We start from the raw sequence: 18,310 nt of genomic DNA, 5'->3' as shown, positions 1-18,310 counted from the left end.
GTGAGCCCACAGCGCCTGCCTAGTGGTGGACTGAACCTCTGGGTCGCTACGCCCTCACAGCGCCATCTAGCGTTGGACTGAACCTTCGGGTTGCTGCGCCCTCCCTCCTCCCACGTAGTCATTCTGGGAGCCGAGGGATCATAAATACACGGCTGCAAGTTATCCAAGTTTTTTCCCCCGGATCCCAGTGTTTGTGGTCCCGGATGCTAAATGACTATGTTGGACCATTAAATCACTGGATTATAAGATTGAACTATAATTGACCATTGGCTTTAACCCTGGGACCGTTTATATTCCGTGGATGGACGAAATATTGAGCCTTTGGAGTTAGTGGATGTTTACCCAGTCCGAAAGTGATCGACATTTACCGGTTGAAGTTTTCAAGAAGCAAGAAATTATTAAAAATATTAAAACATTCTTCTAGGCCAATTCTGGTCGCATCGAGAGGCAACTTCGCTTCCGCAACACTCGGACGATCGGCGAATTAAAGAAAAGCCCTGCTCGGATGAAAAAGACATCTTCATAAGAGACAATCATTTATTTCTACCGATTCAATTTGAACTTAAATTATTTCTATAACCATGGCAAAAAAGTATGATTTCCTTTTCAAACTACTGCTGATTGGTGACAGTGGAGTGGGAAAAACGTGTCTGATCATTCGTTTTGCCGAGGACAACTTCAACTCTACCTACATCTCCACCATCGGTACGTATCGCGTCGCTGTGTCGACCCTGACGAGCACAAATGGGGTTTAACTCTTGCAACTTTCTTGTGACATCATTCTCTTCCTGACATTCCAGCTTTTCCCCGTCATTACCCGACCGTTTATGGCAGTTCTTCAGTTGGCTCTACTTTCTCACGCCCATGAGCTCCCCTGCTGTCATGTCCCAACTAGTCTGCTCTACTGTCCATTAATATAATATGTTCACAGCAGGTATCACTCAATGTCATATGCCAATGGCAGCCTATTATTCAGTAGGCCTGTCCCCCCTGTTCTCTTCCTCTCTTTTCTTCTCTTTCAAGATGGCTATTTCTAACGTGTAGGCATACTTCAGTGGGCATATCGTCACTCCTATCTCGCTGTACAATCTCTCTATTCCCCAAAGAATGCCCGTGTCTCTATCTGGCATGCACCGTTTGCAGCAGAGGCTAACCCTAACCCCCTCCTCTGCCCCTCTCTGTCCGCCCCTCCGACAGGAAACCCCGACAGTAACAATCCCACCGCCCGTGGAAATTAGTCTATCTGTTTACACCACAAACAGAACGATGATTAAAAATGATTAAAAAAAAGTACCCTCTATTCATTGCATATAGGCCTATTCAGTCGTGATTTTGTCCGATATGTTTGATTGATACTTGTGACCTATATAAGTGTGTGTGTGTGTGTGTGTGTGTGTGTGTGTGTGTGTGTGTGTGTGTGTGTGTGTGTGTGTGTGTGTGTGTGTGTGTGTGTGTGTGTGTGTGTGTGTGTGTGTGTGTGTGTGTGTGTGTGTGTGTGTGTGTGTTTTCTTCTTTCCTCACTATATTTCTCTCTTGTCCTCTTTTCCTTCACTTGGTCTTATCCAGGAATTGACTTCAAGGTGAAAACCATTGAGGTTGACGGAAAGAAAGTGAAACTACAAGTCTGGTGAGTGACACAGTTGCTGGTTAATGACCTTGTTTTGACATTCTTGACATTTATTAAAGTCACAGTATCTGTATCACTTATATATCACTTATATGAAGTGTCAAGTCCGCACTCAACCCTGTTTCAAAGCCAACTAGGTGGGACTTTGTGTGGCTTTGGTGAAGTTAACTTGACGGTTATTGAGAATATACATTTTAAATGTTTATCAGCTAATGTTAATGCTTTGTTTCTCTTTGTGTATGTGTGTGTGTGTGCGCGTGTGCGTGTGTGTGTGTGTGTGTAAGTGTGTTTGCATGTTTTGTTGTTGGTGTGTGTGTGTGTGTGTGTATGTGTCTGTATGTTTTGTTGTTTTTGTGTGTGTGTGTGTGTGTGTGTGTGTGTGTGTGTGTGTGTGTGTGTGTGTGTGTGTGTGTGTGTGTGTGTGTGTGTGTGTGTGTGTGTGTGTGTGTGTGTGTGTGTGATAGGGATACGGCAGGCCAGGAGCGCTTTAAGACCATCACGACAGCTTACTACAGGGGAGCCATGGTGAGGCGTTGGTCCAACCTACAGACATCACACTGTCCCCACTTCCTGTTGGCCCTCTCTCGGTTACTGCCTGTGACTGACCTCTGACCTCTATCCTCCACGCTAGGGTATTATCCTGGTGTATGACATCACTGATGACAAGTCCTTTGAAAACATCCAGAACTGGATGAAAAGCATCAGAGAGGTGAGGATGAGTTGTGCCTGTCTCCAGGACGACCAGCCAGTTGCATGAGGAAATTCACTATTCTCTTACATAGATTTGAAAGTGTCTCATTGATCCTTAAAATCTTCAAATCCTATGTATTACTCACTGGCACTGTTGCATCATAGCAAGTGTATGTAAGGATGTATTGTATAACCTGCCTCATATGAAGGCTTATTATTTATAGTATCAAATATGTTGAATGATGTGACTTCATTGGAAGTGAAGAAACATATCGCCTGCTCGTACCTGGTCAATTGAATATTTTGAAGAGCCAGTAAACCTACTGTTTCAGATAGAATTCAAATTTAAAAAAAGTATTGAGAGGTTTAGGAAAGAAACCTGATGATACTTTTTTAGTACCGTCCTTGTGTGACTGTTATGAGCGTATAATAAGCGATTTTGTATATGAAATCCCCAACACACAATAGCGTAATACTATAGGTGTCCGGGAAGCTTTACCCTTAAGCGGACATTAAATAAATCTCTGCTCAGACTGAGCTTCACCATCCACACACACTGCCGGTGCACCTTGGTCGTGACGTCAGACTACCTCAGAAAAGGCACTCAGACATCACCAATAGAAGTGGAAAAGTTCACATAGTGTTTTGTGGAGAAGGGCGAAAACATAGAATTCGACCCCTTTATTTTTATTTTTTTCTCTAAATTGGGGACTTATTTCAGTTTGATTGATGAAACAGCATAGATAACAATGTTGAGGACAAATGACCACGTTTAAAACCAAAAAGAAGAGTGGTTTTAGGTTCACCGGCTCTTAAGGAACAACACATTAAATCTAACATACTGATGAAAAAACGGCCTTGCAGCATTTAGATATTTAAAGAGATCCCTGCAACTTTGATTGCATAATTATTTAGTATCAACAGAATCGCCACTTAACAACTAAAGTGTGTTTGAACAGTTGACTTATCAAAAGTGTTTATCGAAAACTATATTGGAACTAAGCTCAGGCCAGGTTATTCTGTGTTTGGGGTCTAACTTTACATAAATGAGACAGCTCCCAAACCCAGAGAACAATCTCTCTCTCTCTTATCTCTCATCTCTCATCTCTCATCTCTCATCTCTCATCTCTCATCTCTCATCTCTCTCTCTCTCACACACACACAGAATGCTTCAGCTGGAGTCAGTCAGATGTTGCTGGGGAATAAGTGTGACATCGAGGCCAAGAGGAAAGTTACCAAGGAGACGGGCGAGAAGGTGAGGCAACCTGAAAGAAAGAGCAAGAGAGAGAGAAAGAGTTTGAGCTTGTAAAACAAAAAGGCATAATCAAATATTTGAAGGTATTTGACAAAAGTGGCTGTGAAAAGGAGCAGCAGCCAGGAAGAGGAAGTAAGAGTATAATCACTCAACATCACAGTAGAGTGTAAGCAATCAGGGCTGGGTTCTGCTTTTCACAGCTGGCAAAGGATCATGGGATCAGGTTCTTCGAGACGAGTGCAAAGTCAAGCATCAACGTTGACGAGGTGAGATACCACTGTCTATCTCTCTATCAGTCTATCTCTCTGTTTCTCCCTATCTCTCTCTCTCTCTGTACGTCTGTCTATCTGGCTGGCTGACTTTCTTGTCTGTTTACGACTTGCTGGCTGGCTGGTTGGCTACTAATATTATTACCTCTCTAATCTTCTATCCTATTTGTTTTATATCTTTTCCCATAGTCCTTTATGGCTTTGGCACTGGACATCCTACACAAATCCAGTAGGAAACCAGTAAGTACAAGCTTATCCATAAGCCAGAAGAAAAACAGCAAAGAAGAAATATGAATGCAGTAATATTTCCTATGTTCCCTGAGTTCATAGTTGCTTTGCTGTGTTTCCTTCAAACAGGGGCAGAACGACCGGGTCAGAATCACCAGCACACAAAAGAAGTCCTCCAAATGTAATCTCTTCTAGATCCTCTCTTGTGTAACAAACACGTCACTACTATCATGTTTACAAGTAACAAAGCAGTAAACTACAACCACAGGGACAGAAGAAAACGAAATGAGCACCTACTATTAATGTCACTTACTGTAATTCATATTATAGCAAGTAACATGACCGGAGACAATCAGAAAGACCCATAATCAGTGTTTCCTAATGCTGTACCGGAGGTCTGCTGTTAATGTTTGAGTACACTTATGCCGCATTCAGCGCAAAGCAATAACCCTTGTCTACCCCTGGTTTGACCCCAATGGATCAACCATCTCATGGTGGCAGAAAGTCTAGGAATGACCCCAGCCTTAAGGTTCTGGGTTTATCGTACCCCAATAGTCCACCTGTATGCATCCCTGAGCAAGATGCTAAGAAACACACCGTCTACGCTAAGGTCGACCTTCATATCTCGACTCTCCAACGTAGATTCAACATTGATCCCCCACTTATCATGACCCCCAGAAGCCAGAGTGATGCTCAGATAGGCTAAGTCGGAACTGTAGTTACCGGATGATGGCAATATTATAACCTTTTTATTATTTTTATCTCAACCATACTATGGTTGGATTAGGCCAAAATGCTGAATGAATTTCCATTCTGTCGATTTTTCGGAAGCAGATTTTTTATTGTGAAAATAATATGAATGACCCACAGGAGATCGGTATGCTGTCTCCATCTGGTGGCCATAATTAATTCACGTTGAACTGTAAGACAACAACCAAATGAGAAAAATACTTTTCAATTTTATATCTTTGGGTGGTTTACAGCAAAATATTCTTTGGACTAGATCTCGGCTGATTATTTTAAAGTGTCAGTATAATTCATGGCTAGTGATACAGGAGTAGAGGAGTAGTTTAAACAGCAGCAAAGCAATTATTTCTCACATTAGAAATTGACCTGGCACTTCAGGACCAGTTTATCATAGAGCAGCCAAATCCTGAGTTAAGTGTCGGCTGTTAAGATAACATGAATTCCTTTAAAATCTATCTAGGAAATTATATGGAAGTCCCAAGGACGTATAGGAAAAATAACACCTCCACCTACAGTATTCCATTAAGCTGATTTGAGAGACTAGCAACTACTTTCATGTAAAATTGTAGGATTTTGAAAAAAAAAAAAATACATAAAAAAATTCAGATATTTTTGGAGGCTCAATCAATCAATTTCAAGCCTTAACCTCTCTGACAATCTTTTGTTACAGGAAGTGCGTTCTTATTGACATTTAATAATATTGAATTCTGGAAGGAAATCGTAAATAATTCATAGAGCTTTTGAAGGTGTTAACTGAATGCTAGGATTTTTTTTTCACATGTTGCATTATTTTCCTTTAGAGTCTTACACTTTTACATTGAATGGAATACTATTCCAGCGGACATCGTACACCTCAAATGTGTTTTACATTTGTAGTGTATTTTGCCCATATCTTCTTGGAGCCTTAAAATAGGTGAATATTGGACAGACTATAATAGTGAATGGTTTGGTAGTAATGAGGGTGGGAATGAGATAGAATAGAGGAGCAGAGACAAGTGCAATAAGAGCAGATGAGACATCAGAGAAGAGAATATATAGGCCTATGGCTAAAGCATAGAAGGAATGAAAGAGATAAGGATGCAGAGACATTCCCTTTTTATATCTTAACATAATTGTCTCGGCACTGTTGACTTCTATTGTATGTGCTTTTTTCAATTCTTACAATGGGTTCCCGTTTCTGTAATACGTGACAAACATTCATTGTATGGGCATTCATACATTCATTGTCTACTTTCTATTGTCAAACACGATACTCAATAAAGTAAAAAAGGAATGAGAAAAATTAACAAAAAGCTGGTTTTATGTAACATTGTGTTTATGAAAATGTACCCCTTCAAAACGTCATAACAACATCTGTTCGACTCAAAAACATTTGCGATTTGGCCATTGAAACAGCCCTTGTACCCTGAAGCTATGGGAACCCACCTTCTCAGCATCAGCACCACTACGACGTCACGCGCACTGTGCCGCATATCCGTGCTGACGTGCCTTGTCATCACGTTGGGCAGGTATCGGTTTGCAAACATGATACAATTCGTTTAACCCCCATTGCCTTATTTAGACGAATACACAGACCAGTACATTGACTTGCTATGTACCGGATATAGGCCTACACCACGTATTATTGATGTTTTTGTGACGCACGGCAGGATACAGTGAGGTAGTCGTACGATCAAAGCACACACGGGATGCCCGCGTTACTGCAGGGAGAAACGAGGCTGGCGGGTGGTGGTGGTGGAGGGGGCTGCGAGTGGACCACCGCAAAACTCCAGTGATGGAGACGAAGAGAGGATAACATCCGACGAGAAACTTGTTATGTTGTCGCGAGCAGAAGTAGCAATTTGAACGTCGCTTGAAAATATTTCCTCGCGGTTTATATTGACATGTTCATCTGTACATCCCGAAGGACGTGCATCGGTCACACGCTCATAACTTGATCCATATTTATCCTCTCACGAAGACGTGGATCTAACACAAGGAGGACAAGCGAGCGCTCACATCTTTTAGATGGTGCTGCTTTTTGCATAGAGGATCGCTAAAAACCAAGAGACTCTTTTGGGCTCCGGTGAGTGGATCAGTAGGCGTTTAATGGGCTGGGGATCGGCTCGTCTACGTACAGGGGTTTTGGGCCTGCTTCGTACGGTTACCGCAATGCTACGGGCTGGCCAATATGTAAGACCGGAGAAAGGAGGATGAAAGATTGGGAGGCAGATGCACTACAAAAAAAATATAACAAGATTCTGACTGATGCATGAAGCGATACCCGTTCTCTTTTCTAGCGTCTCTGACTAACGAGCAGAAGGACCGTGGCTTTGTAAGTGGATAGGGTCTGTGTCCATACACACACCTACAACCGAATATAACGGGGAGGGGTGGGGGGGGGGCGATTATCATACTCCAACATTCTGCTGAGCAAGTTCTTGGTCGGACCCCCTCCGTGTGACTTGGACGACAGCCCCAAGCCATGGTGGTTGGTGCAGAACGGAGGCACCTGCCAGCGGGAGCCTTGGTGCAATATTGTGACAGAGAGGGTTCCTCAAGCCAACACTGAAGTAAACACCTGTGCCACTCCCTCCCCCACCGCCCCCCCTAAGCTGCGTTCCTTTTACACATCCCACCGACTGTGTGTGCGTCTACACGGAGAGAAGAGTGGCCCCTTAAGCTGTCGGAGGGGGCGTTCTATACCAGGGATAACATTTAGGGCTAGCGGAGGCGGCATGCCTTCCCCCTCGGACTCCAGCAGCGTGGCTTCGGCCTCGGGTTCCCGGGGATGGTCAGACAGCCGGCGGGGCATGTCGGGCAGGGGGCAGGGGGGGGCACGGCTCCTGCTGTACCTGGGCCTGTGCCACCTGGGCCTCGGGGCCATGGTGCTGGCCTTCTCCTTCACCAGCATGGCGTTCACGTCCTCCGCACGTGTGCGACAGTCCTGTCCCTTCTGGGCCGGCTTCTTTGTGAGTGACTGCCCAACTGACCACTTACTAACCTCAAAATATCAAACCTTTCTCTGAACATGGTGGAAAATATGTGTGTGAATGTGTGCGTCTTTAATGTGCACGTGTGCCTGCTTGTGTGACCAGGTCGTGGCTTCGGGGGTCGTGGGAATCATCTCGTGGAGAAGACCCCTCACTCTGGTGGTGAGTAGTCACCACAATGTCACTTTGAGTTTAGTTTTTGTATGTATCATGTTAACACTGTTCCATGCCTGTGTGTGTGTGTGTGTGTGTGTGTGTGTGTGTGTGTGTGTGTGTGTGTGTGTGTGTGTGTGTGTGTGTGTGTGTGTGTGTGTGTGTTACCCAACAGGTATCTTTGTTCATGCTGCTGTCTGCAGTGTGTGTCATCCTCAGCCTGGCTGGCTCCATGCTCTCATGTCAGAACGCACAGATGGTCAAGTCCATGCTCACCTGCCAGGTATCACCAATGACCTTCTAGATGCTAGCCAGGCACACACCGCGAACGCAGAAGCAATGGGTGCATTGAAAATATTAATGTGTTTCTTGTGTGATGTGTGATGACAGAAATGCTTATGAATCCCATCCCTGTGTGTGTGTGTGTGTGTGTGTGTGTGTGTGTGTGTGTGTGTGCGTGTGCGTGTGCGTGTGCGTGTGTGTGTGCGTGCGTGTGTGTGCACATATGCCTGTGTTTGTGTGTGCGTGTGTGTGTTTGTGTTCTACCAGGTGGAGAATGGCCTGTGTGTGTGCTGCGCACCGACCCACTCCTGCTCCATCACCGAGGAGGACACCCTTGTGCTCTACCTGAACGCTGACTGCCACTCGGTCAGACACCAGCTCAAGGTGGGTGGGGTGGGTGTGTGTGTGTGTGTGTGAGAGAGAGAGAGAGAGAGAGAGAGAGAGAGAGAGAGAGAGAGAGAGAGAGAGAGAGAGAGAGAGAGAGAGAGAGAGAGAGAGAGAGAGAGAGAGAGAGAGAGAGAGAGAGAGAGAGAGAGAGAGAGAGAGAGAGAGAGAGAGAGCATTGTTGGTTTCTTTTTTCATCTTAATGCAGTAAATTGTTAGCCGAGTCTCTGAACATAAGGAAAGTGTCTTACACATACCTTTCCTAATAAGGTTTTGAAAAGTGAATACAGGGTCCATACATACAGAAACACACACACACACACACACACATACACACACACACACACACACACACACACACACACACACACACACACACACATACTGTATGTACATACATACATACATACATACATACATACATACATACATACATACATACATACATACATACATAAATGCGTACAGAATGTAACATGACCCAATATCCCCCCGGGGATCAATAAAGTATTTCTGATGCTCCTACTGTATACGCGTGCGCTCACATACTTATGACCTGTGCAGCGATACAGGCCTATTCCAACGTGATTGACTTGACCAGTGTCCCATCCTTCCTCTGCGACACAGGACCTGCTGTTCAGCGCGTGTGGGCTGAGCATTCTCTCCACCATCATCTGCACCCTGTCCACCGTGACGTGCAGTATCCACATCTTCTCCCTGGACCTCGTGCACCTGGTGAGCCGCCTCTGATGCTCTGCCAAGGGTTTGTTCTCTGCCAGTCACACAATCCTTTGTGTGAAAAGAAACACACTGCCACCTGCAGGATGAATAGGATTAGATTTTGAACGTAATGTGAAATGCAGTTTGACAAATTCTTCCGTAGTTATACCAACCTGCTTTTATGATGATGCTGGTGGTGATGATTGGGATGGTGATGATGATGATGACAATGACAATAGCTCTTGTACTCATTTCGTTTAGCTTGCACCTCATCGCACTCGCTCCGTCAACCCAGAATGCACCACTCCCCAGGATGCCTTCCTCACCAACATCATGGACTTTGAGGAGTTTGTCCCGCCCATTCCCCCTCCCCCCTACTACCCCCCGGAGTACACCTGCAGCTCAGAAACAGACGCTCAGAGGTACAGCATGCTCCCTTCATCGTCCTATCCCCCTCCTCTCCCTCTCTCCCTCCCTTTGTCTCCCAGACACACATCAACTCTTCAATTGTGAACAATTAATAGATAAAATAGGGCTCTTCGTTCAATGCAGTGCGACACTCGATCAATGCAGTGCAATATTGAACAAAGGCTACACAGGCTGGTAATTATGTGTTGTGTTGTGCAGTATCACCTATAATGGCTCAATGGAGAGCCCCGTTCCTCTCTATCCCACCGACTGTCCCCCGCCGTACGAAGCTGTGATGGGACAGAGGGCGGCAAGCCAGGTGTGTAGTTAATAATGTGTCAATATGTTATATAGACATGATTAAGCTGCACTGTATTCCAACGGATTTTCACTGCTGTGATTGTCCAGGCAACAGTGTTCGACACCCATGGCACTGAGCTGTCTGGGGAGAGAGTCACGTCCACTGCCTTCAGCGGAGAAGGTTTGGCTCCTTCACATGATCCGATCCAATACTGTCCAGTGGCCTCTTGTCACTGGACAGTGATGTGTGTATGTGTTATTAGTGTCACTAGACAGTGGAGTGTGTCTGTGTTATCAGTGTCGCCTGACAGTGGAGTGTGTGTGTGTTATCAGTGTCACTAGACAGTGATGTAGACTATATTACCAGTGTCACTAGACAGAGATGTGGAAGGTGTTGTCAGTGTCACTGGACAGTGATGTGTGTCTGTGTTATCAGTGTCACTGGACAGTGATGTGTGTCTGTGTTATCAGTGTCACTAGACAGTGGGTCTCTGCTGATGTCGGAGATCGTGGACATCCCTGACGACTCCTCCCCCTCGGAGGACTCGTGTCTGATGGAGATTGGGATGAGGAGCCAGGGGGGGAGGAGCTACAGCACCGGAGGTGAGGGGGGTCGGGGTGCGGGGGAGGCGTCAGAGTACGTCAGCTTCCGCGGGCCGCCGACTGTGACACCAGAGAGCCCTCTGGCGGGGGGGCCGCGGGCCAGGCGGTTCTTCAGGGGGGAGAGGTCCAACTCCTGCTCCTCCCCAAGTACAGCTACCCCCACGTATAGGTAGGGACCATCACACACACACACACAAGCATGCACTGACACATGCACATACTCAACACACACACACACACACACACACACACACACACACACACACACACACACACACACACACACACACACACACACACACACACACACACACACACACACACACACACACAACACACAAAGACAAGGACTATCCCCTGCTCTATATCTTTACAGGTCTCCATTATTGCGACGCCAGGCCATTCTAGCCAGTAGTTGCTCACAGCTGGAAGTGCTATCAGCCGCCAGCTCTAAACAGCACTCGTCCATCCCAGAGATCAGGCTGGGACCATCCTCACAGTTGTCCCAAGGGTCTGCTTCAGTCTCCTCAGCTCTGCCCAACAAGTCCTCCATCTCCCCTGGGGAGCGGCAGGTCCCGGGGGGGCTGGCTCTGCCCCTCCAGCACCTGTTCCTGCGACGGAGGGGTGGGAAGGGGAAGCAAGATGCAGCGGCGGGCCGAGAGAGACTCAGCGATGGGCTCCTGTCTCCCTTAGTCAGGTCTCATAGTGACCCTGGTCTCAGCAGCTCCAACAGTACAGGTGAGAAGGACTTCCCTGACCGAATCCTCAATGAGTTTACACACACAATTACATATTGACAGTATGTTTCCTCCATGTAATTTCTCTTGTGAAGTTGACTTTATCGGCTCCGAGGGCAGTAAGGAGGGCTCACAGATGTCCACGGACATAGGTAAGGGTGTTGTTACACACATTTATAGAATACATCACAACAGTCTTTAAGGGTGGTTCTGTCTATCGGTTGTCTATCTCCTCTCCAGGGCCGTCCTCTGAGGCCTTCCTTTTGGGACACCCTACTTCCCCCCCTGAAGGAACCCTGCCCAGCAAGGGCAGCCTAAAGGAGGCCGCCACAGGGTCCCCACTGCCCCCCAAAAAAAACACCTCACCGCTGCACTTACCTAAAGATTACCACCGATCCCTAGGAGACCTCAAGGTCAGTCCCCAGAAGCAGTGTGTACAAACACACTAAGAGGCTAATAATAAAAAGAGAATTTACCTGCATGTGTAACATGCAACCTTAGTTACCTTATTCATTTTAATCTGATTCTATTGCTTCTCTTTTCTTGTATCTTGTATCTTCCATCAGGTGACCCGTGTCCTGGTGGCTCGGTTTCTCCAGCGCTCCAGGAGGAACCTGGCGCCCTCTTCTGATCATACGGGCGGCCCAGGCAGCCAGGGGACCAAGAGGAGGGCTGGGGCGGAGGGCCCCCCGTCCACCCACCTCCCCCTGGAGCAGGTCACACATTTAACCTCAACATTTTACAAAACCTTATTTGGCATCTTTCCGGTCTACCTTGAATAGTTAATTTCTACAAGATCAGGGGTCTCATTTATAACCGTTGCGTACGCACAAAACGGGGCTGAAATTGGCGTACGTGACTTTCCACGCCAAGGTTGTGATCTATAAAAAACCAACTTGACGGGAGAATGTGCGCAGCCCTAAGTAAACTGTGACCCATGCGTACGCATGGTTTGGAGGAAAAGGAGAATTGGCGACACAGATGGTGTGGTGGTGAACTGAAGTCAGACAGAAGAATTGTAGAGTGAGAAGAACGATTATGTTTTATCATCGCCCTTCATAAATTTAATTTCAACCCGTATCATGCGTTAAATCTATGTAATGAGATTCATTTAAGTCAAATGCGTTATTTCTCAGTTATAACTCCCGAAACATCTCCTTAGAATAGAAATAAAAAAATTCTCTGTATTTAATCCCGTCATTCCATACTGTCCACTGACTGCATGGAATAAAGCATCTGTCCAACATGTGTCAATAACATAATATTTTTACGTGACACTGTAAACACATAATCAAATGTCAATTAAATCCCAAGTGTGGAAAACCAAGCCACACTCCTCATCACAATCGTTGTCCGTTACTCTTGATGCTTTTCATGACAATTCAGTCATTAAAAAGGGGTTACGTTCAAGAACATTTTACGTGGGTGATTACAAACTGATTATCCAAGGTGTTCTCGGTCAGTCTTATTACGTAACCCTATAAATACAGAGGTGAGCGCCGTGGTAATGCTGCACTGTTACGACCCCTACTCGTTCAGGGGGAAAAAGGGAAGTAACACACACACAACCCGGTGGATTGGGGTTGTAATTATAGTGTTTTATTATAACCCAACAAAGGAATAGAAGGTAACAATCATCAGAAATGGGCCGCTAGGTGCTGTCAAAGCAAAGAAACAAATATAACCAAAAGAGAACTCCTTAAAATAAAATGGAGCTACCCGTCTAATAACTAAATACGAATGGTCCTAAAACAAACCCTAACTGGCTACTCTAGCATAACGAAAACAGAAATACAAAGGATCAGCACCCCCTAAACCTAGTGTGGCTAAACAGTGACAAACCTAAATTAGAGTGCAAATGAACAACATCAGTACAGAGGGATTCTTCTTACCCTGGCCCAAATCTGGGGACACATAAACGTAAACTCTTGCTCTCAAACGAATGCGACTACGCGCCTAGATTCCCTACAGGTGTCTGCCGTATGAAGGTATTATTGTAGCAAAAGTCTTTAGCACCTGTAACTGCAGAATTTGAATGCGTACACTAAAGTCACAGTAAATTTGAAGTCGTATATATTTATTTTGCATGTGTACTCTAAAGTCACAAATGTGTAACAGTACATTTGTAGTCGTAAATATTTTTCATCCCATTGTAAACACAAAATAGGGTCTACGAGTACGCAAATCTGTGTTACAGGTGCACAAATCCTTTTGCTACAATTATTGCAGCGCAGTTGGTGCAAAACACATTCGCACACCCGTGTTTCATAATCTGAGAACATGCCCAAAAGGTGTGCATTCGTAAACCCAAATTTGAATCAGAAGTTGCACATCTGTGAAAAATTTCCTCACAAATAAAATGATAAAAAACGCAATGTTAATTCAGCATTTTAATGAGCGGGCACAAATCCATTTTACAACTGCTCGAATCTGCTCCTGCAAGTCTCAGCTGTGTTTTTTTTGGCAGGTAGTTTTGCAACACGTCTAGGTGGTAAATGTGTAGCAAAAGTATTCGTATCCGTAGATGCCAGAGCGTCCGTGGGCGGGACAAAATAGTTCGGCCCATAATTTCCTAATCCAATGAAAATCGCCGGCAGGGATGCATTTCTCAAATTACACTGGGACCCACCGTGTGCACTGCCAACAATGGAGCTATAAAGATCGCAGCGTACTCTTTGCGCGGGATACCTTTCTTTCTGGAGAAGTTAAGAGGGCGTCCTACTGAATGGAGGTGGGGTATCCTACATTATGTTAAATGAAATGACTTAGTTCAAGTGAATTCCCCCCAAAGTATTGCATTAACATTTCTGAATTTATGTTATGGCGACTATTAAAATACATTGAAGGACATTTGCGGCATGTTAATGAAATACTTTGGGGGGAATTCACTTGAACTAAGTCATTTATTTTAACATAATGTAGGATACCCACCTCCGTTCAGTAGGATGCCCTCTTCACTTCTCCAGATAGAAACGTATCCCGCGCAAAGAGTATGCTGCGATCTTTATAGCTCCATTGCTGGCACGCGGTGGGTCCCAGTGTAATTTGAGAAATGCATCCCTGCCGGCGATTTTCATGGGATTAGGAAATTATGGGCGGAACTATTTTGTCCCGCCCACGGACGCTCTGGCATCTACGGATACAAATACTTTTGCTACACATTTACCACCTATACGTGTTGCAAAACTACCTGCAAAAAAACCCACAGCTGAGACTTGCAGGAGCAGATTCAAGCAGTTGTAAAATGGATTTGTGCTCGCGCATTAAAATGCTGAATTAACATAGTGTTCTTTATCATTTTATTTGTGAGGAAATTTTTCACAGATGTGAAACTTCTGATGCATTAGTTCAAATTTGGGTTTACGAATGCACACCGTTTGGGCAGGTTCTCAGATTATGAAACACGGGTGTGCGAATGTGTTTTGCACCAACTGCGCTGCAATAATTGTAGCAAAAGGATTTGTGCACCTGTAACACAGATTTGCGTACTCGCAGACCCTATTTTGTGTTTACAATGGTATAAAAAGTATTTACGACTACAAATGTACTGTTACACATTTGTGACTTTAGAGTACACATGCAAAATAAATATATACAACTTCAAATTTACTGTGACTTTAGCGTACGCATTCAAATTTTGCAGTTACAGGTGCTAAAGACTTTTGCTACAATAATACCTTAATACTGCCGCCGCTTGCAAGGCGAATCAGGCTTAACGCCTCCACGGCGCCGTCGCTCTCTGGTTGGTTCCGGGGACGGAAGGACCCGCCCACTTGAGCTGCTTTGGGGATAAACAGGAGGGGTAGCGCATGCAGAGGGAGGGGAGACAATGCGATCGGCTCACGGCCGTAACATGCACCATGGCACTGCTGGCACTGCTGGAGGACCATGCAAATGGCAGGATTCGGAGGGAGAGGGTCTTTAGGGACCATAACGATTTATTGGTAGGCTACATAAAAATATGTACCTTTATGTCAGACCACTTCTTTTTTAATTCTGGGACTGTGCGCTCCGTGCTACTGACAGAGTTCCCTGTTGCAGCAACATTTTTGCTTTTCTCAGTACTTCTGCCATTGTTTCCGACAAGACATAATACTTGCATCTGAGTCTGTTTTATATGCAGATCGCATTCATGAGGTCATTTGCATTGACTATTTATGGTTAAAAAGGGGCGTGTACAGGGCGGAACGTGAACCTGATTCAGCTGCACACACTTGTAGGCACTCTGTGATTTATAAAGCAAAGATTGCGTACGGTGTGCGTACGCAGGGTTTTATAAATATGAATAGCGCACGCAAAACTTGGCTTTTGGGCGTACGTACACTATTAGTAACGATCCCACGCACAGTTTTATAAATGAGACCCCAGATCTTCTCTGTAATGCAATTTACCTGGAAAAAATAATTAGCCTCTGTTCAAAAGTGTACTATTTTGCTACTACTACTGTCACTTGTATTGTGATGATTCAATATATTTTATATTATAAAGGTAATTTAATATTTGTAATGCTTTCTATGTGCTATATATAAGTCCCGTAACATCCAAATGATAAACTATGAATACTCAATCATATAGCTTAAAGCAGCAAAGGAAACGCTGTAAAATGTCTTCTGAGAACTGTGAACTACAAGGTGAACTAGATTTCTAGTTCCACCGCCGCCCTCTCAGTAACCTCACCTGTCATCTCATTGAATCCAGGTGATAAGAAGCTCCTTTGGCTCCAGCCGAGGTTCTTCCAACCCCAACCCCCACAATCCCCATCACCGTGGACACAGCCATTCCCACAGTGACAGCCGACACAACCGCCGCGACAGCATCCAGGCCCCGGCGTCAATGGGGATCCACCTGCGGAGCTGCGGGGACCTGAGCTCCTCGTCCTCCCTGCGACGACTGGTCTCGCCTCATGCACCGCACGGCTCGTCTGGAGCACTCTACTCAGAATCTGCCCTGTGAAGGAGGAGGAGAAGACGGGGGGGGGGGGGGCTAGCTACAAGCAGACAAAACCAGTGTTTGATATCAAAGAATTGAGGCAGGAGAAAAACACCCCCTGTTTAATGACACAGTATAGGATGAGGGGGCGAGGGGCAGATTATTTAGCAGGTCAGCTGAAGACATTTGGCCCTCTGATTCTCTCTACCATCTCTGCAAATGGCCTTATTCAATGGTGCTCCATCGCACCCTCACTGAACACTGCAGAAGAGGTAGGTCTCCCAGCAGTAGCTGAAGGAGACCCCCAGATGCCTCTTGCTTAATACGGCTCTGCTCCATGTGGATATTAAAGATGATTAAAAACCCATCACCATCCCCCAAGAGCAATATAGCACGACTAAACCGTCTCCACCTTTGTACGCAGAAAATATCAAGACTATACTTCATGAAGGAAAAGCCTCTGTAAACTCTCTACCCCCCCAACAACCACATACAGTGGGTTGCTTATTATGGGCTGCAGTATGCAGCTGGCCCCTTTTGTACATTTCTACTTATCCAGAGATGCTCTCAGGTTAGGTTATCATGTCATCCCTCCTTAATTTGTCTTCCATCGGAACAAAAGAAATGTATCCTCGTGCACTACCCTATCCACACTTTGTTCCCCCGCTTCACAATGCAAGTACTGCAGAAAAAACACTTCACATGCGACTGGATGCTCAGCTGATTACTGTTTGCTACTTTTCCTTTTCTAATAATTTCACAATCTCCACAGGAATTCCAGACAAACCAGCCATCTGTTAAAACATTATGTGTGCTCATTCCACCACATTAGTAACAGGCAGTGAAACAGAATTTCCTTCCGGAAGGCTTCTGGATGCAATGTTTTTATTTAAATATATGCATGTTTTTTTGCCTTCAAAATGCAGGGAACGTGTGCATTGTTAACATCATGAGCAACTGCAACAATTAATTTTCCTCTGAATGTCTATCTGCATGTTTTGACAATTATTCTTACTTTCTCTGTCTTGCACCCAAAGTCTTTGATTATATCCAGAATAGCGTGGTGGTACAATTAAGTGAACTTAAGTGTCTGAGTTGAAGGAGCCTAAAGGAATTAATCTCATTTTGTGACAAAGGGGGTCAGGCAGCAGCTGCATCCATGGGTCAATTAAATACTGACCTTTTTGGACAAAGAAATATATATATATATATGTTTTTATATATATATATATATATATATATATATATATATATATATATATATATATATATATATATATATATATATATCAGTCTCTTGCAAAAAATGTACAAATGTAATTATTTAATAAGAGTTGAAGGAGAAAACATTGTATTTCCTTGAGACTGGTGACTGGTGGGTACTGAGTGGGGGGTGTCGACGGATGCTGGAAGTGAGGGCTGGGAAAATGTAATGTTTGTCGGGCCTCCAATGAAATGGTAATTAAGTATCTGGAGTAGCCTATACTATTTTCTTGACTCACATTGATTTTATATGAGTAAAGGGCACAATTTGAATACAGACACACGCAGACACGTATATGTATCTGACTGAAAATAAAATGACAAATCGTACAGTACACAAAGGCACACACGTACACACTTATTTAAGCACCAAGCTGTGTTTCGATCTCCTGTCTTGTGTAAGAAAGTATTATTTATTTGAAGAAATATAGTATATCTAAATGCCAGGCTTAACAGGATAGCAGTTATGGAATTATGAACCAATAAAATAAGTGTATTATATTAAACATATTCCAAATTTGAAATGCAGTTACTGTTTCAATGAAATAACTTTGAATTCAAGTTATGTACTTCAACATTATTCTGAAATAAATTAACGGATAAGGATCCTCAGGAGGACTAGATTTCATGAAAGCGTTATGTCTTCACAATTATCGCAAATAATTCCGCCCACTCTTCTCATCGATTGTGGTCGTGTACCTTCAAGCTCCTGCAGAACCAAGGTGTGGGCAGGTGCTTCCGAA

General features: G+C 44.5%; 2 protein-coding genes across 2 annotated transcripts; both read left to right on the top strand.

The window, feature by feature from the left end:
* Positions 1-29: 29 nt before the first annotated feature.
* rab13 (RAB13, member RAS oncogene family) lies at positions 30-6,108 on the top strand. The gene is made up of 8 exons (XM_060053715.1): positions 30-705; positions 1,567-1,627; positions 2,092-2,152; positions 2,259-2,336; positions 3,483-3,572; positions 3,773-3,838; positions 4,031-4,081; positions 4,199-6,108. Exons 1-8 carry the CDS (start codon positions 582-584, stop codon positions 4,262-4,264), a joined length of 597 nt encoding a protein of 198 aa, XP_059909698.1. The 5' UTR covers positions 30-581; the 3' UTR covers positions 4,265-6,108.
* Positions 6,109-6,231: 123 nt separating this feature from the next.
* fam189b (family with sequence similarity 189 member B) lies at positions 6,232-18,067 on the top strand. Its single transcript, XM_060053711.1, has 14 exons — positions 6,232-7,767; positions 7,894-7,950; positions 8,117-8,224; positions 8,491-8,607; positions 9,235-9,342; positions 9,589-9,749; positions 9,955-10,054; positions 10,144-10,216; positions 10,507-10,807; positions 11,015-11,376; positions 11,471-11,527; positions 11,616-11,788; positions 11,942-12,091; positions 16,074-18,067. The coding sequence occupies exons 1-14, from the start codon at positions 7,534-7,536 to the stop codon at positions 16,326-16,328; spliced, it is 2,256 nt and encodes a 751-aa protein (XP_059909694.1). The 5' UTR covers positions 6,232-7,533; the 3' UTR covers positions 16,329-18,067.
* Positions 18,068-18,310: the final 243 nt, after the last annotated feature.

Source organism: Gadus macrocephalus, chromosome 6 (genome assembly GCF_031168955.1).
Source record: "Gadus macrocephalus chromosome 6, ASM3116895v1".
Classification (NCBI taxonomy): Eukaryota; Metazoa; Chordata; class Actinopteri; order Gadiformes; family Gadidae; genus Gadus; species Gadus macrocephalus.
Note: the sequence above shows the minus strand (reverse complement) of the source record. Positions and strands in the feature narration are given on the sequence as shown.

Excerpts from the sequence above, each read along its gene's own strand:
- rab13 (XM_060053715.1), top strand. The coding sequence starts at position 582 with ATGGCAAAAAAGTATGATTTCCTTTTCAAACTACTGCTGATTGGTGAC. Across the intron at positions 3,573-3,772 it reads CCAAGGAGACGGGCGAGAAG|CTGGCAAAGGATCATGGGAT; the intron begins GTGAGGCAACCT and ends TGCTTTTCACAG. Across the intron at positions 3,839-4,030 it reads CAAGCATCAACGTTGACGAG|TCCTTTATGGCTTTGGCACT; the intron begins GTGAGATACCAC and ends CTTTTCCCATAG.
- fam189b (XM_060053711.1), top strand. The coding sequence starts at position 7,534 with ATGCCTTCCCCCTCGGACTCCAGCAGCGTGGCTTCGGCCTCGGGTTCC. Across the intron at positions 9,343-9,588 it reads CCCTGGACCTCGTGCACCTG|CTTGCACCTCATCGCACTCG; the intron begins GTGAGCCGCCTC and ends CATTTCGTTTAG. Across the intron at positions 11,377-11,470 it reads CAGCAGCTCCAACAGTACAG|TTGACTTTATCGGCTCCGAG; the intron begins GTGAGAAGGACT and ends TCTCTTGTGAAG.